Genomic DNA, 24,540 nt, shown 5'->3' with positions numbered 1-24,540 from the left:
ATTGTTATTGACTATTTTGGTGTATATCTTAAAGCCCCTAATATTCCACTGATGACGCTTTAAGTGCTTGGACTGAGAGGAGCACAGTAACATTGAGATTTCATTGTGGATTTACATGGCTTTGAAGTAAAACTTTTCTCCCGATTAGTATGGGTGGCATAACAGAAACACGGTTTTTAAGACTTAGCAGTAGCCATAGAAAAAAAAAAAAGAAAGACTGCCAGAAACTCTAACAACATAAAATGACAAACAACGAACATCTGCAAGACCCAATAAATACCGCAAATGCGTCTAAGAGTCTGTGAGAACCACAGGCCTTGTGGAGACTGTGGAGGGGCAAAGCTTGTCTGTTGGAGTCTTTGCCTCACTCACCTGGAAGGCAGCAGCAGAAATTAGCGTGTAAATGTCTTTAGAAAGCCAGTGCTTTGCAAGGCCCGTGTTTTTTACAGTTTAGGCCTTTTTAAATTGCTGCTACAGTATTATTAGCGCGTGGTAAAGGCAGCGCACGTAAACCGTTCAGCAGCACTGAGGCAAATACACCGCACTAACGACTAAGCGACGCTGCGACCATCAGCGAGCGGCTGGGCTTTTCGAACTCGCCATCCAGAGACGCACAGTCGCAAGACTGAGAGCTCCGCTAGGGGAGCCGGGCTCGCAGCGCTCAAACCCGCACGCACGGCCACCGGCCCCGGCGCCACCACGGCGCGCTCCGCGCTCCGGCCCGCAGGGGCGGCGGCAGAGCCGCGGCCCGGCCCCCCGCCGAGGCGCGGCGCCGCCGGGGAGGCCCCGCCGCCCTCGGCGGGGGGGGGACACGAGGAGGCGGTGCCGCAGCGCCCCGCCACAGGCGGCCGGGGCGGGCTCCGCCCGCGGGCCGCGGTTGCTAGGGGCCGGTTGCTAGCAGGGAGAGGAAGCCGGCGGGGTGGTGCAGCGCGGATTGGGCTCCGTGTGCCCCGGGCCGGGGGCGGGAGGGGAGCGGGCGGCAGCGGGTTCCGGGCGGAGCGGAGCCACATTGGGCAGCGGCGCGCGGGGTTGTGGGAGAAGGGGCCGTCCCCGCTGCCTCCTCCCTCTCCTGGCCCCCTTCCCCTCCCCCCGCCCGTCCTCCGGCCAAGATGTCTGACATGGAGGATGATTTCATGTGCGATGATGAAGAGGACTACGACCTGGTAGGGCGCGGGGAGGCGCGGGGGGTCAGCGGCGCGGCGCGGCGAGGGGCCTCGCGGGAGCGGTGCCGCTTCGGGCCGGCGCTGGCGCGGCGCGTCCGCCTCCCGCCGCCGCCGCCGCAGCAGCAGCAGCAGCCGCCCCGCCGGGTGCTGCCCCGTGAGGGAGCACTGACAGGATGAGTTTCCCTCCCGGGAAGGAGGGGTGGTGGCAGCGGGCAGCGGCTGCGAGGGGCGGGTGCTGCTTTCGGAGCAGGCCCCGCCGGGCGCCCTGCCACCTCTCCGCGGAAAAACAGGCCAACTTCGGCCCCGGGAAGTTAGCTAGGCCCCGGGCTGGCCCCCTCGGGCCCAGCGAGCCTGGGCCCCCGCTTGTCTTCCACTGGGGTCAGGGTGAGGGGAGGGCTCCGGCGCGCTGCCTCCCTCCCTTCTCCTGCCTCTGGCCGAAGGGTCGGGCACGAAGTGAAGTCATAAAGTTGTCTGCCCTCCTCCCCAGGCGCGGCTGCGAGAGGTCCTTGGGGTAGATGTCATTCATGTGCTTGCCTGAGCCTCAAACTGAGGAAAAAGTGGGGGGAAGAGAAAGGGGAGTGAGGAGAAATGGCTCCTTTCTGATGCAACACACCAAGAATGTACTCGTTTTTAAGTTTTTGCCTTTATAGTCTTCGTGAGATTTTTGCCCCCCCCTCCTTTTTTTTTTTAACTGCAGGGCTTGGGATTTTTCGTGTTGTGTCTAGTTACATTTTGACATCACGTTTTGTTCTAAGCTTTTACAGTTAAAAAAACGCTGCTTGCAGTTAGCAACAGACCAATTTGGGGGGGGGGAATTGGGAATATAATGGGATTGTTTTGATGTAATGAGTCTCCCTTAAATTATTAAAAACAAAATTTTGACAGTGAGCAAAACATCTTGGGGCAGGTTAGTAAACCAAATAGCTGTCGTATTTGAAACAAAAAATATTTTCTGTGCTGTCTGATTAGTTGTAATTCTATTGCCATTATCTGACATTGGAGCTTCAGGTGTGGTTGGTTGGTTTTTCTGCTTTTCTGAACTTTGCATAGATTTTTAGAACAGAGACATTTTTAAAAAAAGCTGTGTATGGTTGAGGCTCAAGAGTCTGTATTTCATTCATTTCCACTAAACCTGTATTTACAGTACTGCAGTTTCACTGAAAAACCCCAGACACTTGCTTTCTAATTATTTGATAATCATTGCTGCTTATGAATTCACTTAAAGGACTTGTCTGATTTTATTTCAAATAGTTTCTGGGCAGTTTTTGTTATGAGCTGCTCAGATGGCTCAATGACATTGAATATAGAATAAAAGCATCTGGTTTTAGTTTTGAGGTTTTTAAATTCACATAAGAGTACTTGTTTGACACGCGTTGTCATCTTAACCTTATGAGCTGCCTGTGTCAGTATTCCAAGAACTGTTAGTGTTCCACTTAAGTCCATGAATGAATTCACAAACTTTTAGAAGTAAGGTTTCTGAAGGAGATACACTGAGACTATTACAAAGATTTTGTTGGTCCAGTTTGTTCCAAAATCAATTTCCATTCATTTTCATTAACACTGAAATTGGTGTCCTGATTTAAAATACTGTGTTTATTTTTCCATGTGATACAATCAAAGGAATACTAAACACAGCAGAATTCATGTTGAATATCCATAATGTGAGAACTGGACATGTAGAGAAACCATTCAAATTGCATTTTTCAATCTTCAAATGCAGCTGTCTACATATAAATTTGAGTAAGAGTGCAGCTCTAAGTGAGTTTTGAGTAAGAGTGCAGCATTATGTCAGTTTTCACCAAGAATAATTGGTGTCTAATGCTTTTCCCATGTTTCTTTTTTCTGGAGTACTTTTCTTCCTTATTGGAAAAACCTTCCTGAAACTTCTTGCTTGTGGCAAATTTCAGCCCCTGACTGTTGTTACTTTTTCTGGAATATTTTCGTGGTCATTAATTACCACTAGCCCAGACGTTTCAAAAATTTAAAAATACTGCTTGTAATAATTAGGAGCATGTTAAATTTTTCTTTTCATTATGTAACTCCCATGTAAAGCGTTAAATAATACTTAAGCTGCATCTTTAAATAAAACAGATTTTTTAAATTTAATTTGGATTTATAACTGATGGGAACCCCCCCTACCCCTTGCCCCAGAATTTAAGAATAAAAATATTCCAGCTAGACTAGTTTCAGCATTCTCGGACTAACAAACCATGTTTGGATGTTGTTTTCAAATGTGCTTGAGACTGTAATTGCAGTGTTCCACAAAACTGTTTTGCAAAATAGTTAAGGGCCCTGAAGACAGGGCCTGATTTCTTCCTTTCATGTTGATATAAATCTAGGTAAGTTAAGACTATAAGGGGATGCATGGTTGTCAAGTTCAGTGTAAAGGCTGCTGCAGAAGGGTTTGAAACAAAAAAATTAGTACAAGACAAAATAATAAGTACAGAATTGGAAATAAAAGAGCACATGTGAGTGTTGGTGAATATTTTTTTTAAGCAATAGGAGGAGAGGCAGGAATTACAGAAACAGTTAATGAAAGAAGAAATAGCTGTTTTGTCAAAATACAGTACGGTGAAACTAGATTCAGGTTTCCCAGAGTAGCTACTGTCATAAAAATAGCAGTGAAAGAAAACTCTCAAGAAAGTTTTCATTTTGTCAGCTTTTATTAGAAGTGATTATGGCTGTTCCTCTTTAAATGTGCTCTTGACCTGCTGATTATGTAGAGCCAGTCAGTTAAATTTCCTTAAGTATGTAAATGTTTCGCACTTAAACTGAAATGCGAACAGATATTCTGAAGGCCCAGCTCTTTCCCAGCTTCATAATGGATTTTTGTATAATTAGAGTAATTACTCCACTGTCAAACAACTGAAGACTACCCACTTTACATATCATACTTGACTGTTTCTGCTTAGTTTTTCATTGGGTTAAAAGTCAAGGTTTCGCGTGTAAATGACCTCACTCACTCCTACAGAAGTTAACTTTACCTGTTGGAGGTCTTGATATCAGGAAAAAATTCCAGTTATATTTATGGGTGGATGGACCTAGATTCACAATTTGCTAGTAATGTACAGTGACAGCCTTGATTACAACATGGATTATTCCACTTTATGCTTCAATGAACAGAATAATGTTTACTGGTCATTATGAAAACCACTCAATTTTAATTTCTAGTTTGGTGCCATTAGGTGCCTTATATGATTTCAGTCCAGGTTCTTTTTACTAGTTCCAGCTTGAGGGTGGAGGAGAAGGAGGGAAGGACCATTGTAAATTCCATTTTTGTTTTCAGTCTCAGACAAAAAGCTGTGTTTAGAATTTACTTTGAGACTAAACTCAGCCATTCTCCAGAAACTGATTTTTCCAGGCACAATGACAACACATTGACAGTTGTAATATATCTACTTGATTTTTTTGTTTTGTTTTAAATAAATACAGAATTTATCTGTGGTGTTCGTAAGGAGACATCCTATTGTGTTCTGAAATTCAACTTTAATCTGCAGGAAGGATAGACAAATCTGTTTGCTGAGCAACTTGCCTTTTTATGTTATGGAGTTGTATTATTTCAGTGACTTCAGTAGAAGAGCTGTATACAGTTCCAGTGAACAGCCAGGAGTTTGCACCCGGGTGAAATGGCTACAGGTTCACGAGGATTGGCGTGGCTCAAATATGGGGAGCATGCCTTTGGATTACGGAGGATTTCCCTTTTCAGGCTGTGTTTATATTAGGAAATAGGCAGTCTTTTTATTTCAAGCTATCAGAATGGCAGCTTAGTAAATGTGAATTGGTTCACTCTTTCTTTCCAACAGGGAGAAATATATACTCCATTTCAAAAAGAATTTCTATATGTTACCAAACTTGATAAGCAATCTCATCAGTAGAGAGGGAAATTTTCTAGCTCATACTGATGCATTTTTAATAGATACAGTTGAAATTTCATGCAGATATTGTCACCTCTTCCCAAGTCTTTATGTTTCATCATTTTTAAAAATACATATGTATATTGCAAACAAGAAAGCGATAATGCTGCAAAAAACAAGCATTCAGAACTAGGGAAATACCAAATCAAGCAGATCCACTTTACCCTCTTCTCTTTCTTTGTTATGTTTGATTACATTAGTATGTGATTTAAGAAAAAAATAAATCAGTGAGCTTCACAGAGGACATAGGATACACTCTGACTTAATTACTGTTTCATATTTTATATGGATTCAGTGTGTGTCCTGATACTTATTTTATGCATTCTCTTCAGACTCATCTTTAAACACAGAATTAAGATATTTGGTGTTTATTTCTCTCACTTCCTTCTGAGACACTATGGTAATATTGAGGCAAAAATCATGAGAACAACTAGTCAGTAAATTCTTTCCATCTGAACATTGACAAGTGTCAGTAAGTTCTGGGGTTTTGTTGGTGTTTTTTTTTGTTTTGGTTTGTTTTTTTTTTTTTTAGAGTTATTTAGCACTCTGTTCAGAACAGAGCTCCCCAGGATCTGATGTGCAGTTGGGTGTTAATAGGAAGTAAATTAGATTGAAGTTATGCTAAAACCTGGACTTTTAGAAAAGAATGCACATAACTATAGGAGAGCTGTGTGATAGAGGTAGAAAGAAAAGGCACTTCTTTTCAATGCTCTTACATGTCATAATACCAGTTTCTTCTTTCTGCAGTCACCTGTCTCGTTTCTGTGCATCTTTCAACTTCTGCTTAAAAAAAATAAAGGCAGAGCACTGTCTTTCCATGGAACTGTACTGACCCCATTGCAAATCGCTGGCTTCACAGACTTCTTATTCCTGGTGTCAGCCCTAGTGTGAGCCAGCAGGCACTAGATGACTTGCAGAGTTAGTGAGTAGGAGCAGAAGAGCAGAGACACCTGGAATGGGGAAAAGAAAACCAGGACTCCCAATGCATGGTTTAGTGGTTGCAGACTTGCACAAATCAGACCCTTGTTTTTACTCTCGCAGTTTGTTTCTGTTCTTTTCCTCCTTACCATTTTGCATTCCAGTCTGATGGCTTGCTTTATATTCATGTGCCCAGATACCAGTGGCACATGCACATAGAAGCTGCAACTTGCTTTTTGTCCTTCTGCCTGGGGGCCAGGGGTCCAGGCAGCAAATGCAAGAGAAGTTGTACTTAGTGCCGGGATGGTGGTTGGTTTGTCACTTTTGCGGCCAGTGTGTATGTGCTGTGTCAAAATACTGCATGTTCGTTGTAGATGAAATGTTCAAGATACTTAGCTGGCAAGCTAATACATTAATATATTGAGGGGTTCTCTCTCTCCCCCCCCCCCCCCCCCAGTTGGCCCCATTTGGGAATTTTTGTGTTGTTTTTTTAAAAAATGCAAACAAACAAACTGCGACCCCCCCCCCCGCCAACCCACATCACTAGTGCTCTTGCAAAATATCAGGTCTTCGGTCCAAATCCTAGAGTTAGCAGACCTCCTAAATGCCATGGTTATGAAACAAAGTTAGCTGAAGTAAAATCAAATTTGTACCAGACTTATTCTCAGAAACAATTGCACTTCATAAAAAAAGAATGGTTTGAGTCAGCCCAACGGTTGAAATTTGGTAAAATCACCAGCAATTGAAAATTGACAGTAATAAGTATTGTTAACAATGTCCTTGAAGGATAAATTTCAACAGAAATAGAACTCTTTCTATTGTCCCTTTTGTCTGGAAAGTTATCCTCTGTATAGCTACTTTCCCTTTTTTTTAAAAAAGGTTTGCAAAGTAGGAGTTTGGTCCCTATACAGCTAGTGAATGATACACAGAGAAGCAAAAGTTTAGATCATCACTCTACTTTCAATGCAGAGATTAGGGAAGTGCTTTAGGCAAGAGAGCGAGACAAGAAAATTAGTAATTAAACAACGGTTTTCACAAAATATTTATATCTTTGGTTTTGTACATGTTTAACTTTACCAGGTTGATGTGCCGCTCTAATCTGCTAGGATACCACAAATATAGTGTTAAATGTCACTGATAGAGTGTTACAGTCTCCAAGTTCATGTACCTTATTCTGTCTCTGAGGAGAGGTGCTGTGCTTCAAGAGCTCTACATAATCTCTTGAGACCACATTGACTAAGGCTCCTGCTACAGTTTTCTGAAACCACAGCTGGGTTTCTTACCCTCCCTGGTCACCTGCTCTTCAGCCATAGTTCACCAGCCTCAGGTCTGCATCTGCCTAAGCACTGGTGGGCCTATTCTGTCAAGCCAAGCAGGATCAGCCATCATGAAGGACTCATACAGCATAAAATGTTGAATCACTGCAGTGAAGGGGAGGGGGGATGCTAGGACCAGAAATGAACAGGGAGGGTCGGGGAGTGCTGGATGCTCTTAACCTGCTTTTGCTGCTGGAGAAACTGCAAATGGATCCATGCCCTAAAAAGGATGATTAAAGCTGACTCAGGTGAATTGTCTTCTCTGTGTGTTCATTTTAGAAGCTGACACTTAATGTTTTAAAGCTGTTTACTATATGAAATGAATTTTGTGAAAACTCAATATGTAATGTAATAAAGACTTGTAAATTAAATTGGTTCCTTGGTACTAATTTAACTTTTATTAAAATTATTTGAAAGAACTATGTTCCAGGCAGAGTAAGCTACATCAGAGGTTTTACCTCCATTACAGTTGAGCCCGTGCAGTAATTTTTCTTCCCTCCAAAAAGTGATGTGATGGGATTGGATTGTTAATAACTGACTACATTTAGAATATGCAGGTTTTCAATGGAGCATTGTTTAAATAATGTCTTAACTTTTTTTTTTTTAACTACTTTTTTTTTAAAGCTGTATCATGGCTTTCTAATTTCATGAGTAATAATAAAAAAAACCCACCTTTTGTTTTGATCCTCTCAGGAAGGGAGAACTAAGTGGGTTTCAAAGATCAGTTCTGCATACTCAGACTTCTGTTGTTTTCATTTGTACTGATAGTGTTGGTAATATTTTTTAAATGGACATCAACATCTTAATAAAAAAATTCTTAGGCCTGTTACTTTTATTGTCAGCTGGAGCTAAAGTATATCACACAGGTGCTTTTATATCTTGAAGTTATAATTAAGGGTGTTCTTCGCTATGCAGAATATTAGGTCTAGATGGTATAGTAGAGATTTTTAGAGTTATATAGAAATACTTTTTGTAAACCTGATAGTTTTGTGCACTTTTATTTTGGTACTGCATTGTTTGATACAACAAACTTTCTACCTAAAAGGGTTGAGTTGGGGAAGTTGTTCAGGCAGGAGGCAGGGGTGTTAAAAATGAGGGTGAGGAAAGGTTAGGCGTTTGATATCTGAGTTTATTGTTAAAAGAACTTTTCTGTTTTCAGTACTGGGAAGGAAATGCATCTTTTTCTTAGTTTGAACTTTGAGGATACAGCTTCACACTTTTCCTCTCCTGCTTTCCTTTTGCTTTTGGCAAAAGCCAGATGTTCTCACATTTGTATCATACTGCACTAAGCCATCTCTGCATCAAACAAAGAGTGCTGGTCCTTCTGAATTGATTGGCACTGGCATAATTAGCACTGATGCTTAAATTAAGATGTAGTATCTACATGGTCAATCTTTTCTTTTTGTGATTGTCTACAGATTCACAGCATTATCTCATACTCAGTTCATGGTTTTAAAGTTTTCTTCACAGCCATTAAGTCTAGATATGTCTTTTAAAGTAAGCACCTTACATTACATTTTCCAGAAGTGGGAAAGCCCTCTCTCCCTTTGAGCCTGCAGTCCATATCAATATCCTAAATTCGATGTGAGGCAAATAGGCATCAAGTGAAGGAAAAATATAGCTGTGACAACATAAAAACCCTCCTATGCATTTCAAAGTGTTTCCATTAGAGAAAAATTATCTCTAGACTTAACACTTCTTCTTTATTATGTGTTAATATTATGAAAACAGCTTTATGGGATATTTAAGGAGCATTGAGAAAAATAATCTGAAAAAAGGCTACCTGCCTGAGTCCACATCCAGAATCACCGCCAGAGCTAAGATGAGAATTCACATGTTTCTGGCTTTAGGCTAACAGAGCATATTGCTTCCTAAAAGGAATTTATTTAGTTTGCTTTTTTTTTAATCTTTACAAATAGATACTTCTGCCAAAAATATTCCCCATTGTTCAAGTTTAGTATAAACAAGACATCAGCTGATTACAGGTATCTTAAATGCTATGTTTTTTAAGCTTTGGCAGCCTATATCTTCATAAGGTGCCTGATACGCTTACAGCTGTTGACATACGCATGTTCTTGTAGCTGCTCCATCAATGTTGGATCAATAGGGTAAAGAATTTATGAAAGCAAGCTAACCAAAATGAAAGTCTGCCCAATGAAATAAGACACTTGCTTCCTGTTTTCTTTGCAGTTTTCAGTAGTAAGTTTTAGAGTTCTCTAGGAATTCAGAAAACAGGTTTGTGGAATTCACTAGGCTTTTAAGTCCATTCATTCTCACTAAATACTAGTACTTCATGTGAGTATAAGTAAATACATACGTGAGCAACTTGCCTACATGTAACAAGTAGAAACATTAGCAGGTTGAAGGATAAATGTCTCAAGGACTGTGTTTAATAAAAATTTGGGCCAACTGTGAGCTCCCATGATTAATTTTTCTATTAGAAGTTCAGAAGACTTAAACTTTGAAAGATTTGCTTGCACTGTAGGGAAGAGAGCTAATTTAAAATTTCTCTTTTGCCTCACCCTGTTTTCATACCTTCCCTTGGTTTTGAAGGAGTCCATTAATACTAGCAATATATGAATGAACAACAGAACAAATCTGCCTGATGAAGTACAGTAAAAGAAGAAACTCTAACTTAAAGAAGGGCACCTGACTATGCATTGTTTATATTGTTACAAAGGAAGGTTACTCTGACAACACTAACTTTGAGATTTAAACAGATTCTGTTAAACAGTTCATCTCCTAATAGCTAAGCACTCTGTTGAGGGAAGTTGGCTTGGAAATCAGAGGTTTGAAATATTTTTGACTCGTGTAAACAGCAAATGAAATTATTATTTGAGTTTTGTTAGTGTTTTGTAATTCAGACACACAACGTTGTCCTTCAGCAAAAGAAGATAAAATACTTAGGTTTTTTTCATGAGAAAAAGCTTCAGTACTTTTTTTTTTTTAATGAAGTAGTAATTGGTAGAAGTAAATTCTTCAATTTGTTTGGCTCTAGTGTACATGATGGGTAATTATTTGATTAAATTATTGTGCCTGTGCCCCACCCTACCTTCTTTCACAGGATCTTTAGCGTTTTCTCAATCATCTGCTTCTCAGCACAGAAGCAGCTGGTGTTATTGTCATTATTCTTTTTTTTAATTTCCCTAGACAAGTATGAATCGTTATGGCATAAAAAGGCAGATTAGAGAGAGATTCATGGAAGCATTTTATATTCTCTATTGCTGAATCATTACTTGTGTGGCAGCTCAGCCAGAGTCTTTTCTGTGGATAGCAAAGGTCATGTAATAGGGCGCATTTTAGACTAGTGGCCAGCATGTTCTCTCCCCCATACAGAAATGACATATGCTATTAGGCATCTGTCCTTAAAACACCAAAATTGGCAGAATTTTAATAATACAGTCTGTACTTGTCATAAAGGCAAAGTTGGTAGAGCTATGAGTTCATTAGTCCAGAAAGAAATCTGTTGACAGGCTAGTGTTGGTGGATGGTGAGACTGGCCTAGTAATGGGAGAGAGATTAAATAATCATAAGAGTCCATACCTGTTACATACTCTAAAACTGAAGATTTTCTTTTAATATACAAGCATTCCGTGTCAGTTTGAGCGATACTATATTTTGTCCATTTTCAGAAGAATATTAGATGTTCCAAACCTTTCTTTTTTCCTCTGCTTTTTATTTGGTTGTTTTTTTTCTTTTTTCCTTAAAATATAGGAATATTCTGAGGACAGCAATTCTGAACCAAATGTGGATCTGGAAAATCAATACTACAATTCCAAAGCTTTGAAGGAAGATGATCCCAAAGCGGCATTAAGCAGTTTTCAGAAGGTTTTCTGTCTTTGTATTCTATCTCTTATTTTTATATTAATTCACATTTAAAAATATTTGCTTACCATTTGAGTTATTTTCTGGAATTTTAAGAGTAATGTTTATATTTTAACTTACTAATGAGCTAAGTTTATCATTGGACAATTTAGACTCCTGGCTGACTGCCTTTCAGGATCATTCTTAGAGAGCATAAATAGGACATCGAATAGTCCTATTCTATCGCAGAACTGAGTTTTTAATCTTAAGGATTTACCAAGTTAATTAAACAGTCCTAAGTGTGTTTTTATGTAAAAACATGTTTTTCAACTGTAGAAGCCAGAGCCATTAATTTTTTTAAACGAAATGGTGTTTTCCCCAGTGTCTTATGTAATGTATTATATTTGGTTTGCTATCTGATTCCAAAGCTTTAAATGTATGAATACAAAGTGACAGAGTTTCTTTCCTTCATGTCAGTTTTAAGTTTTTAATGTTTGCATACTGCCAGCAGAAAGCAATATGTTAGATGTAACTTTTTAAAGAAAAAATAGATTTTTGCATGTCTTGGCTTATTTATAGTACATAACAGTATTATACACATGACTTAAAAAAAAATTTCTAAAATTTTTACTTACAAAACATTCCCTTAACTGTGTTACATTAAAGCCTAGAAGCCTTTCTGGTATGTGAAGAAACTAGTAATTCAGAAGTGTAAATTTTTGACTAATTTAGTCAAGGGGTGGTTTGAGTCAGTTTTGCAGGGGGTGTCACAACTTTCTTGTGTATATCTATTTATGGAGTAGCATTAAAGTTTAGTGTTTGGTGTTAGACAACGAAACCAAAAAAATCTATAAATAAGAATTTACCCTACCTGCATCAGCTAGGTTGTGAAAACTAATAAGATACACACTCCTCACTAACTTTCTCAATAATATCAGGGAAGAGTAAAATTGAAGAACAGAGCAGAGTGAAACATTACTTTGTAAGGAACAAAGTGGGGGGGAAAGGCATGTATGGGATATGTACATTTTAAACAAGATGCAAATTAATTTAAGTTTGAATAAAGCTTTTATAAATATTGTTTAAAAAAATTCTTCTGTTTCAGGTTTTGGAGCTCGAAGGTGAAAAAGGAGAATGGGGATTCAAAGCTCTGAAACAGATGATTAAAATAAACTTTAAATTGGTAAGAATTACAGCTATCACTTGAGAGTAAATGGCATACATATGCATTTGATCCAGACAATCTTAAGTTGTTATTCTAATTTATGCCTATGACAACTAAATCTGCCAGAAGTTGTCTTTTGCGGCCTTTGATGGCTACTACAGACATGCCAGGGAAGCAATGTGGTGGTTGCAAGTCAAAGGCAAAATCGATGCAAAATAGTTGCTGCAGTCAGCTGATACTCTCTGAAAGTTTGAGGGTCAGTTGTTGCTATCCTGAGGTATCATACCGTTGAAACCGGTGATGTTTCTATATATGTGTACTTCACCAGAACAAATCAGTGAAAAATTCATACGCTACATATGCAACCATTCCAAACAGTTGTATAGCCAACTCTCTTTTCTTCGTTGAGATAAATATTTTAAATGTCTTTTCCATGCAGTCTTGCTGAAGTTACTCCCAATTCTGCTGCTTATGAATGAAGTGGTGATGTATAAGTTCCAAATGGCAACCACTACTGCATAGTCTTTCTGTTATGCTTTCTTTTCTTTACGTGTATTTGCAAGATAGAATTCAGTTTTTAATCATTAAAACAAAAAATACAATGTAATTTTGTTTGTCTTTCAGACTAACTTTCCTGAAATGATGAACAGATATAAACAGCTATTGACCTACATACGGAGTGCAGTTACAAGGAATTACTCTGAAAAATCCATCAATTCTATTCTTGATTATATCTCTACTTCCAAGCAGGTTAGATCATAAGTTCTTTCATCTTCATGTTTTGCCTTTTTTCATTTTTAACTATGGACTTTTTTGTGTATGGTAGCCTGTTAGCTTTGGGGTTTTTGATCTTAATAGAGAACATTTGCAGTATTAATTCATTGTTGTATGTTAAAATTTATTTCCCTCTTTTAATGGATTCTATCAACACAGATAACTTCTCATAAATTTGTCTTTTTTGGCAATATGTACCTTGGATTTCTATGCTAATAGTAAATACTTTTTTGGGGTTTTTTTTTCCTAGCATAGTAGCTACACAATATAAGTGCCTTCTCAAATATAACTTGTAATTAAACAATACCCTTTTTTTTTTTATTTATTTTGGGGGAGAGGGGAGCTATGAAATACTTTGCAATAAAGTGTTGGTGTTAAATACTGCCTGTCTTTGAGTGTACTGTGCAAGCTAGGTACATGTTCATAGATACACAGCCCAGCTCCTTTTCTTTTGTGGTGTTCTAGAAGCTTTACAGAGTAGAAAGCTCCCCTGACTACCTGGAAGTAGCACCTACATGTGGAGGATCACTGGTCTTTAGTGATTACTCCTCTGTCATTATCACAGTCCTTCCTGTCCTGCCACTCATAGGAGATGAAAGTTTAATAGTTCAATGATGGTTTACTCTTAAGGTCTAAAGGATTGTCTTAGACTATACCTTGTTGGCAGAAGTCAGTGTGTTTGGTCTAAATGCAGTTGGAGCCAGACTTGGAGGGACAATCTGGAAATCTTAACTTGATATGTATAGCCGCAGATCTGTTATCCCCAAAAGAACAATGGCCATAAACAATACTAATGCATTCTCTGTAGAACCTTTGTTAAAGGTCACACTCAGCACTTGGATTTCCATTTTGGATGTTGTGCTTTCAAGTTTTATGCAAAGAATCAGTTTGATGTGCTCAAGAGCTTTCTTTCATGCAGCTTTAGTAGTACAGAAAGGAGAAAGCATCTTTTCCTTTGACCATTTCTCTCTCTTTGTAAATCGTACTGTCTTTTTGATATGTAAATTATTTTTGGTTTTCTCCTTTTAAGTAGGAGCAATGTTGCCTGTGTTTGTCTTTTGTTGCACAAACAAGAATTTTATTACTTGGTTATATAAGATGGGCTTGTATAAGGTGGCTTTCATTTTTCACTTGCATGATAAATGGTTGCAAATCTTAAAATGTGAATACTTTTAAATTTATTTTGTATAAGAAAAGCAAGTGTACTTAGTTTTGTTAGTTTAGAAGCTCTTTACAATTTAAAAGCAGACATTCAATGAGATGCAGATATCTTTCTTATTTTGAAGTTCAAGCATGCACTTTTAGTTTGTTCAGACTGACTTTATTAACAGGTACAAATTTGCTGTTTACAATTATAGAATTCTGATTTTTTATGTCAGATGGATTTGCTTCAGGAATTCTATGAAACAACACTTGAAGCTCTGAAAGATGCTAAGAATGATAGATTGTGGTTTAAGACAAACACAAAGGTAAAATATGTAACTTACTGTTTTTTGCTTTTGTTTGTGACACCTTCAGCTAACTCTTAAAAACAGTAATTGTGAAATCTTAATAGACCTTAGTACTTCAACTTTTTTTTCATTACAGCTTGGCAAATTATATTTAGAACGAGAAGAATATGGAAAGTTACAAAAGATTTTGCGTCAGCTGCATCAGTCATGCCAGGTACCTTTATATTCTAAATCACTGTAGCTTAGTAAACAACATTGATTTTTTTTTTTTTTTTTTTTTTTTTTTTTAAACATCTGTTGTTGGCCTTTGAGGCATGTTGCTGAGCTTTAGTATAGAGGGGAGAAATATTGTGTCTGCTTTGATTTGTTACCTGTTTGATCACATGAACAAAAAGTGTTTTATTCCTTGCTTAAAGATGATTTTTAAAAAATTATTCACAACTGCTGATTAAGTTTCCTTTTAGTCAGGTGCAAGGATGAAAAGCACATATGAATAATCCACAATGCATAGACAATCATTTTAAAATATAGTGAAGATTCCAAGTGAGCTTTACTCATAACTGAAAGTACAGTTGTTACTTTCACATTTGGGGCCGGGGGAGGGGTGTGGAAATTAGCCGCGCAGCCTGCTGTGCTTGTTTGTGTCCCCTTTTCTTCCTCCAGCATGGAAAATGGGTTACAAATATTTGGGAAATGGTTCTGTTATAGGCAGCAGAAGAGTTGTATGTATTATCTCGCTATATATGTATGTATGTCAGTCATTGCATTTATATACTGAGAGTGTGGTTTAAGGAAGGTGGAAAAGAATAAAGGGCAAAGTTCTGAGGAAAACATTTAATTAAACGAAAATACTGACTTTTTAAATGAATGGCTTCAGAACTTGGCCTGTGATAAGTTCTTTGAGTATTTTATTTTGTGTTACTAGTTATATCAAAATTTTAAATTTTTAGGAATATCCTTACTTCTGACAGGAAATTACTGAGAGTATTTGGTAATCAGTTTTTTACTAGTATAAAACTGAAATCACTGTTCTCTTAAAATTTCACAGTATTTATTACTTAATCTATCCTAGACTGATGATGGCGAAGATGATCTAAAAAAAGGTACTCAACTATTGGAAATCTATGCTTTGGAAATTCAAATGTATACAGCACAGAAAAATAACAAAAAACTTAAAGCACTATATGAACAGTCATTGCACATCAAGTCAGCCATTCCTCATCCACTGATCATGGGAGTTATCAGAGGCAAGTTAATGTTGAATTTTTCATTTAACTTCTGTTGCATAAATTAGTTTTATGAAAATCTGGTAATTAATGTTTTTTCCAGTTCCAACTATAAAGACAGAGGATCCTGTAGATTCAGAGGCAGACAAACCGTATGTGAATAAAGGACTACAAATGTAGTGACTAGTCTCATCATTTAATGTCTGCCTCCTGTAGGACTTCAGCTCTGCTCTTCTGGTGCCTAAGTACCAGATGCACTGGTCGGAAGGGCAGGACAGTTGGCTACATAAAGCGTAGGAGAGAAGCAGTAGAAGAACAAGAGGAAGACTTGAGCTGTTTGACACCATGGCAGGCAACAAAGGATAAATGCAAAGGCATTTGCAAAGGATAAAAATAAAGGCTTGACAGGACTGCTAGCAGAAGGGACTGCTATTTCTGCAATCCCCTTTTGTAAATTTGTGCTTGATGTCTCACCTCACTAAAATTCATCAGGAACTGAAGGGCATTAAGATGTGTTTGAAAATATTACTCATTATCCGTAATGATGAATTATAGTGGAAACATGCCGTGTGTCTTGAAAAAAAACTTTCTCCAGAATACTGTTGTGCCTTCCCTCTTCCCCTGGTGTAGGTACTTGCACAGACAATCAGGCAGCAGTGGGTACTTCAGAAATAAAAGGAGATATAGAGTATTTCTCAATTTTTCTGTATGGTTTTGCTCAACAGATCGGGAAAATTCCATAAATGCAGGAAGTCTGTTGCCTTTGAAATGGAAATAAATTCCATTTCAGTTTTTACAGTATTTTAACATAAGGTTAAAATAATTATTGGCTGTGAGGATCAGTGTTCTTTTAGATTTATGGTGTGGGTTGGGTTTTGGTTTTTTCTTCTTTGGAATGGGTTTATTAAAATGGCAGTGCCGTATGTGAAGGCCCTAATGCTTTTTTTTTTCCTAGTCATTTTAGAGATGAAAAGACTCCTGAAAATATTTCAGTAATCTATTTAGAAATAGCATGGAACTTCTAAGTACAATTATTGTAGTCAGCCACAAGCACGCAGTGTTCCTTTTCTCTTCATCTGTGTTTTCTTTTCAGAATGTGGAGGCAAAATGCACTTAAGAGAAGGAGAGTTTGAAAAGGCACATACTGATTTTTTTGAAGCATTCAAGAATTATGATGAATCAGGGAGCCCAAGAAGAACCACTTGCTTAAAATACTTGGTCTTAGCAAACATGCTCATGAAATCTGGAATAAATCCATTTGACTCTCAGGAGGTATATTTTTTCTTCTTTTTTCCTTTTCCCCCACACTTTTCTGAATTGATGGGGAAATTACGCAGAAGATGAAAATGGAAAAAAAATATTTAAAATCTAAACATGCATATTATGCTTTCTGTTCTGTGTAGGCTAAACCATACAAAAATGATCCAGAGATTCTAGCAATGACGAATTTAGTAAGGTAAGATTTTAATTTTTCTGGAGAAGAGAATGAAAAATAAAAAGATGTAGTGTCCAAACCAGAAATGGAATATTTTTAGAGATGGCTTTTCTCTGCACAGCTAACACAGTTATTTCATAAATATTGGGCAAATATTTGTAGACTGTTTGTTTTTCTTAAGAAACTTTTATTTACTATGACATACCAAAGTATCTATACTATACCAGGTAGGGGTACAGAAACATGCTATTATCTTCTACTGTGCTGAATTTCTTACGCAGTGGCAAAAACCTCATTTCTTCCCTTAAATAAAGTTGTCCCACCTTGTATTGCAACTGGTCTTCAGGGTTTGGCTGATTATATATGAGAAACTGAGATGACTGACATCCCATACCAAAGGCAATAGAATAATTGGATGCATGGTTAGGTCGTGATTATTAAGGGAGTTTCATAATTAACTGAACTCTCAAGTGATCTCCCCTATCCTTCAAACATATGTGAAAATCAAAAGAAGGCATCATTACCTCTTAGAGGCAACTGTGATGTGAGAACTTCTAGTGTATTAATATCATCAGGCAAAATAAATTGAACTCAGGCATTTTTTGTATACTGTGCTTTGAAGCTAACCTATTCCATCCACTCTACCCTGCCTTTGCTTTATCAAGTAAAAGAAATCAACAACGCATAGGAAAACTTTTCCCACCTTTTCATTATGTAAGAAGTAATGCCTGCTCACATTTTGCGGTACACAGTTGATCTCGTGTTGGAACAAACCTTGCTCTGATACTGCTATGGTGCTGTACCATTGTATGCATACAAATTGTTTCTGAAGTGAGGGTGTTCATCCATTATTGACATAATGATGAATAAATGACTTGGCAGTTTATTAAGGGACTATTTCCAATAATTCCACTTTAGACATCTTTGCTACTTCACTGTCATAGTTTCATGTGAATTTGAGGCAGAAGGAACTCCAGATGGCCTTACCCAATCTGATTTTACTCATGTTCCTAATTTATATCTTTTATCTTGACATTTGAGTATAACTGCTTCTTTAAAATTAATAATGCAATTAAAGCAGTATAGGTAAGAAGTATGCAGAAGATAAAATCAATTCCAAAGATTACAATTATGTTTTTAATTCTTCCTGTACTCTACATTGGGAACTTGAATGTTTTACATATGATAAAAAGAGGCTTCTGGAATAAACAATAAAATATACTTAACTGAAATTCCTTTTATTTATGAAGTAAAATTTACTGGGTTTGTGTGATACAGTCCATTCTACTCCTATAACTGCATTTATAAACTCCTCAAGTTCCCACTTGAATGTAACAGGTCTTTTTCTTGCCCATTTTACTGATAATAAAGGATGACTTTTTTTGACAAGTTTAAAAACAATTTGAAAATCTACAGAGACTATGAAGGAAAAATAAATGTTGTTTTTAAAATCTTTGTTGTTAGTATTAAACAGAAGTTGAAAGCATGTATTGAACACTATGTCTTTTGGGTTAAATATTGATAGCCTGTAGCTTAATATAAATTACTATGTAAGGTTGATTAGTTAGTAGATAGTCCCTATTACAGCTGACTCTTTCTGTAAGAAAAGATGATAGATTTGAAATGTAAAACCATTATATTTCAAGAAAAAGATCTTGTTTCAGTGGTTACAGCTCTTACCTTTAAATGATGCTGTGGTGCCACTGCTGAACAATAGGTGTCTAAACCTACCTTCTTTTTGTAATCCTTTCTCAGATAACAAGATTGACTAGTTAAACAATACATATACTAAAAATAAACTATAAACAAAAATCTAAAATAATATTATGCCAGAATTACTGATGGTTAATCATGGAAGTCAGGATTTCTTCCATCTTCCAGTATTTTTAGAATTCAGCTTAAGACGGACATTCTAGAAACAGCAACAGCCCTCTAGACTCTTTTTAGATCTTACTTGTTCCACAAAGTATGGCTTTATGAAGCCAAAATTCAAGTAATGATACTTTTCAAAATTGGCTATTTTTACGGTCTAGGCTTTTTTAAAGAATAACTTCTTAAAGTACAAAAGTTTTGAAAGTAGAGTGCACTTGTGGAATAACTGAATGTTCACACTAAACTTTTTGTAAATGCTATTAAAATTGAAATAGGAGAAAGGCAATTTCTGTTGCAGCTCATCTTGAAATAGTTTTTCCTCATAAAGGTTCTGAATATAATTATTTGCCACCAACACTTAATACAGGGTTTTTTTAGAAGATGTAGAACACAGTCTTATGAGTCTGTTTAACTTTTAAAAATAATAATTCAGTCTCTTGTTTTTTCTGAAGTGCCTATCAGAATAATGACATCACTGAATTTGAGAAGATTCTGAAAACAAATCACAGCAACATCATGGACGATCCCTTCATAAGGGAGCACATTGAAGGTATTTTTGCAGGCTATTTGCAGGCTATTTGCAGGCTATTTTAATCCTTTTTGGTTTCGCTACTTCGTAAGTTTCTTCCCCCCCTGTTTTTTTTTTCCTCTTCTTGGCAAAATGAGAGTTCTTTGTAATTACTTGTGGACGATTCCTTTACTTTTTCCAAGTTCTTTAGAAGTTGGTCAAGGCCAGCGTGCATCCATGGATGTAGAATGACTGTGAAGAATTGCAGGAATGATGGAAAAAGTTCTAGGGAGAGTGGATATTCTAGGATAGTATTTACGGTGGTGTTAGGCGCTGAATATTTTGAGTGGTGTTTTTTTTTCCATGGTAGGGATTAAATGAGGGCAGCCGTTACTTGTAAAGGTTGTTTGTGTCAATCTCAACAGTTAGATGTTTGGTAGTTTATAAGGTTAATTTTTGGCTTTAGATTAAAGATAAAATGTGTAGACAATGTAATGAAGGTTGCATTAATAAATGTGTAGTAGTAAAGTATGTAACAAGATACATAATTCTAATGTTCATGTTGAAAACAATGTTTGGATTTATAGTACCTATACTTAATAAAACAGGAGTACACACTAACACATGCCCTTCTGTTCCATTAAAATGACAAAACAAAGTTACCCCCTGCATTTGTCATGTATCTGAGAATTTAGAAGTCTCTTCACTTGAATATAGTGTCCAGTTTTTCAGATAACTACTGTTTTCATCAAGAGAGGGCTTACTGTGGCATTGCAAGATCATTTAGCTGGATAGTTACATGAAAGAAGACAGCTAAATCCAGAGACCTGTTTTTCTTACACTTCTCATTTGTAAAAGAGAACATGGCAAACAGCAGGGGAAACTAAATATAACCCCTCTACTGCTGTTACATGTCGACTACTGGTAAGCTTCAAAGTCTTGTAGGGAGACTGTAAGATTAGAGAGATGGATGCTTATGGAAGAAAGTATGACAGAACTCGAAAGCAAGAGGAGGACAGTTAAATCAAAGGATGGAAGAGAATTTGAGTTTCACCCCTTATATGATAATAGTCTGCTAGTGATATCCAGGGCAAAAAAAGACATTCACATCTTTTTCACTCTGTAGTGATACAGAATGTGTCTTCGTGGTTATGTTTACATACCTTGCTTCATTGTTTTGATCTCCTTAGTTTTATTGACATACATAATCTGGTCTTCAGTATTATTTTTCATTATATAAAGAGTCCTTGTGTAACTAGTTAGGTAAAAAGGGATCTAGTTCTTTTTCCGTTAATTTACAATTGTAACTTACGCTTTCATTTTATCCAAATTTTCTTTAATAATGTAAACATTTCTAAAACAATGGCTGCACTAAGCAAAATCATGCACTTCATGCAGACTCCGTTTTATACTTCTTCAGTTCCTCATCATAATTATACCATTAGGCCCTGATCTTTTAACTTAAAATGTGAATATTCCCCATGAAGTTAAATGCATGCAGACTTAAGTTGCAGAGTCTTAAGAATACCTCTTTTCACTCTTGTACAAGGCGAGTAGTCTAGCCATAAATTAGAGGGGCAGACATACCATGCAATAATATGTATGATTTATCCAATTAGTTTGAATAATTTAGATTTTTACCAGGGAATATGTTGCTCCATGTTTAAACAGTGTTCAATTCTATCTGTCCATCTTCAGAGTTACATATTGCTTGGATCCCTGGAAAAAGAGGGTCCCTTTATTTTGCTGTGCTTCCTGACCTCACTGTATTACTACCTTAAAAGATCATGGTATTTAGGATATCTTTGTATATGGAGCTGTATTGCATCTTTATTTCAGTACTGTTGTTTTTACAGTATTTATTTTTTCTTCTCTTACAGAGCTTTTGCGAAACATCAGAACACAAGTGCTTATAAAATTAATTAAGCCTTACACAAGAATACATATTCCTTTTATTTCTAAGGTATGTGTCAGTGCAGCCTTGCATTTGCTTAAGTAAATAATTAATTGTGAATAAAAGCTCTTAAATAAATACAGTGCTTCTGGAAGTAGAACACCTAAAATACAGTCTGAACTGTAAAGTAGTATTGATGCACTGCTGGCAGCTTTGCAGTGCAAAAATGTAAATTTCAAGTGTCGTCCCGATGCTTTTTATATTATGTACTATGATATACTTCTAAAATACTGAGTTAACCATATTCTACTTGGTGTAGAAAAGCACTTTTCTGAAGAGAAATATAAAAAGTTAAATTTGTATAATTCAAAATGTAATTATGAATGTAAATTTTATGAACATAAAAATCCCAATTTTAATTCCTTTTGTTCAAAAGATATTTTCAGATGTCTGTGTCATACAAGTTACGGAACTGTGGTAATAGAACAAACCAACTATTATACTAGAATTACTGATTTAATTCCCTAATCTGGAAAGAACAAAATCAAAACCCATTGATAATACATGACGGTTTCCTGTAAGTCTGTGATTTTTCTTGCAAAAATTCACAGCATTCCAAAATATATCATGAAGTATTAGAGAAGCCTATTTTTTATGCCTAAATTCTCTTTAGAACTCTATGCTTTATTTTTTTTTTAAGCTAGCCTTAACATTTATAGAACTTGCTTGAGCCAGAAGATGCAATTAGCCCTCTATATGGTTTTGATTACATACCCATTCTTTTCTGATAATTATTGTTTTGTTTTATTTCCTGGGGTTTTTTATGTTTTGGAGTTTGTTTTTTTTCTTTTCAGTAAGTCAGCAAAGGAACTCATTTCTGGAGCTTCCAAAAATTTGGTTTAGCCTCTTCAGCCTTTTCTGAGAGGTTGTTGATCTCTTGATCATTGGTCATATATACTTAAGATGGAGTTCTTTTGCTTGATAGATTGTTACTGAATTGATACTTTTGAACAGTAAGAAACTGAAATAAAACCAAATTTTGTATATGAAAATAAAGATTGGAAGGATTTAATGTTGCAAAACAGAGTAGCAGCATAATGAGTTTTCTTTTTCTTTTAGGAGTTAAACATAGATGTAGCTGATGTGGAAAGCTTGCTTGTGCAGTGCATATTGGATAAGTATGTTTTATCCTTGATTACTGATCTTGGGTTACTTTAAAATAATCAAAGTATACAAGAAGCAACAAAACAATATTTTTGTGCATTGTGACCATACTGATTGATTCTAGAACCAAAAGATAATGATGCTGACTTTGTTTGGATTTGCTTGGCTTATGAGCAGTAAAGTATATTTGCAAGATGTGAGCCAAGAAAATTATACAGAGAGATTGAGTGGCAGGTTTTTACTTTAATTTTGAATTATGTAATAAATTACTTGAACTGTTATGAAATTATGAAAATTATTATCCTTAGTAATTGCTGCTTATACCCATGTATATTTTTGAGTACACTTTCAAGTCAACAAATGAGTAGTCTGCTCTACTTGACTGGAAAAACTTCACTACAATTTGTAATTATTTTTTTTTTTTATTTTGGAGGCTAACTTGTTATATCTACTAGGAAAATATAATCCATACATGGGTTTACATTTAATTTCTTTTTACATAAAATCTCCTTTTTTCATGATTCCTTGACTTTAAAGAACTGTTTACCTCATATTGTGTCAGAATTTATATGTGGGTCATAGCTACGCAGATAAAATATGCATTGCCCAATGAATTAGTTAATTTGATTTCCAGTCATGATGGCAACTGGCAACTAAATAGGCAGTACTACCCAGGTCAATATATTATAAAAGTGCTGAATTCTGAAATGGACTTTGTGTCTCTTGTATAAGAAGGCCTCTTATTTTAACTCTTGATTTATTGTTAGCTCCTATTTCAATGTGCATTAGCAATTTATAGTTATTTATTTATTTACTTCTAGCACTATACATGGCCGAATTGATCAAGTTAACCAGCTCCTAGAACTGGATCATCAGAAGAGAGGTGGTGCACGGTATACTGCATTAGATAAATGGACCAACCAACTAAATTCTCTCAACCAGGCTGTAGTCAGCAAGCTGGCTTAACAGAAAACAAGCTTTTACAAACGTACTTAAGGCAACAGTGCAGTGATGTAAACCTTAAAAGAACTGGGAATGGCAAAACTACTGTCGGTTGGTGTGCCCTGAAATTATTGGAGTTATGGCAGAAGTGCTTTTTTGATCAGCTGGTTTGTGTTTTGCTGCTGCATTTATCCCAAGAAAAAAACAGCTTTAATCTCCAGAAGAAAACCAAAATGCCACGGGATTTATGCTGTATTGACACCTTGCCCTAAACATACAACATCCTAGTAATTTGTCAAAGGGCAGTTAATGACCAGAGAGAAGATTTTTGTCATGATTTTAAATACACTGACACGTTACTGTTGGTTAAATTTAAACATGTTTTACCTGCAGAAATTCTCTCACAGAAATAACCTGCAATAACTTGAAATGCATACCCTTTTGAACACTTCCTTTTCTCATGTATAAATTGAAATGTTTGCTGCATTTTGCAAAATGTCAATTCTCCAAAAATGTGTCCGTATATTTCTGTACCTGCAGTGTAGTAAAGGTTTAGAAGAAACCCCATAATTATAGTGGCATACTGTCACTTAGGTTTCAAGCAGCAAAATAAACAGTGCAGTTCAGAAATTGTACAGTTTGTTTCTTGATGTGCTTTCATTACACTTGATTTTTACTTTTTTTATTTTTAAAAGAAAATAGGTATCACTTCATCCTCACCTCACTTATGAAGGACAATATGGAGATTTTAAGTCTAAATCTTGGTATATGTGCTGTATGTGCTGTTGATTTTTCTTTTTTCCTTTTTTTTTTTCCCTTGAAATAGTTAAATGTAAATACTAAAGAGTTTAAAAGCTGACATTTAGCAGTCTTGCTAACTGACTTTTATCTTGCAAGATACCAAACTATTATCAGTCCTGTCTAAGTTGATGTTGGTGGCTATTTGGCGTTTCTCAGGAATATGCTAGTTTTTTATTTTGGTACTTCAAGAATA

General features: G+C 36.6%; 1 protein-coding gene across 2 annotated transcripts; it reads left to right on the top strand.

Moving 5' to 3' along the window:
• The first annotated feature begins 1,020 nt into the window (after positions 1–1,020).
• Positions 1,021–24,181, top strand: COPS2 (COP9 signalosome subunit 2). Of its 2 annotated transcripts, none has more exons than XM_030014671.2 (13): positions 1,021–1,163; positions 11,026–11,139; positions 12,221–12,298; positions 12,905–13,030; positions 14,413–14,523; positions 14,642–14,719; positions 15,578–15,752; positions 16,825–17,003; positions 17,135–17,187; positions 19,491–19,588; positions 21,427–21,509; positions 22,560–22,618; positions 23,426–24,181. In XM_030014671.2, the coding sequence occupies exons 1-13, from the start codon at positions 1,110–1,112 to the stop codon at positions 23,568–23,570; spliced, it is 1,353 nt and encodes a 450-aa protein (XP_029870531.1). In that variant the 5' UTR covers positions 1,021–1,109; the 3' UTR covers positions 23,571–24,181. The 2 variants fall into 2 exon arrangements, with proteins under 2 accessions (XP_029870531.1, XP_029870532.1); XM_030014672.2 differs by having other exon boundaries at positions 1,024–1,163; positions 14,434–14,523.
• The last annotated feature ends 359 nt before the right edge of the window (positions 24,182–24,540 follow it).

The sequence above is a fragment of the Aquila chrysaetos genome, chromosome 5, assembly GCF_900496995.4.
Source record: "Aquila chrysaetos chrysaetos chromosome 5, bAquChr1.4, whole genome shotgun sequence".
NCBI classification, from domain to species: domain Eukaryota; kingdom Metazoa; phylum Chordata; class Aves; order Accipitriformes; family Accipitridae; genus Aquila; species Aquila chrysaetos.
Note: the sequence above shows the minus strand (reverse complement) of the source record. Positions and strands in the feature narration are given on the sequence as shown.

Excerpts from the sequence above, each read along its gene's own strand:
- COPS2 (XM_030014671.2), top strand. The coding sequence starts at position 1,110 with ATGTCTGACATGGAGGATGATTTCATGTGCGATGATGAAGAGGACTAC. Across the intron at positions 1,164-11,025 it reads ATGAAGAGGACTACGACCTG|GAATATTCTGAGGACAGCAA; the intron begins GTAGGGCGCGGG and ends CTTAAAATATAG. Across the intron at positions 14,720-15,577 it reads AGCTGCATCAGTCATGCCAG|ACTGATGATGGCGAAGATGA; the intron begins GTACCTTTATAT and ends AATCTATCCTAG.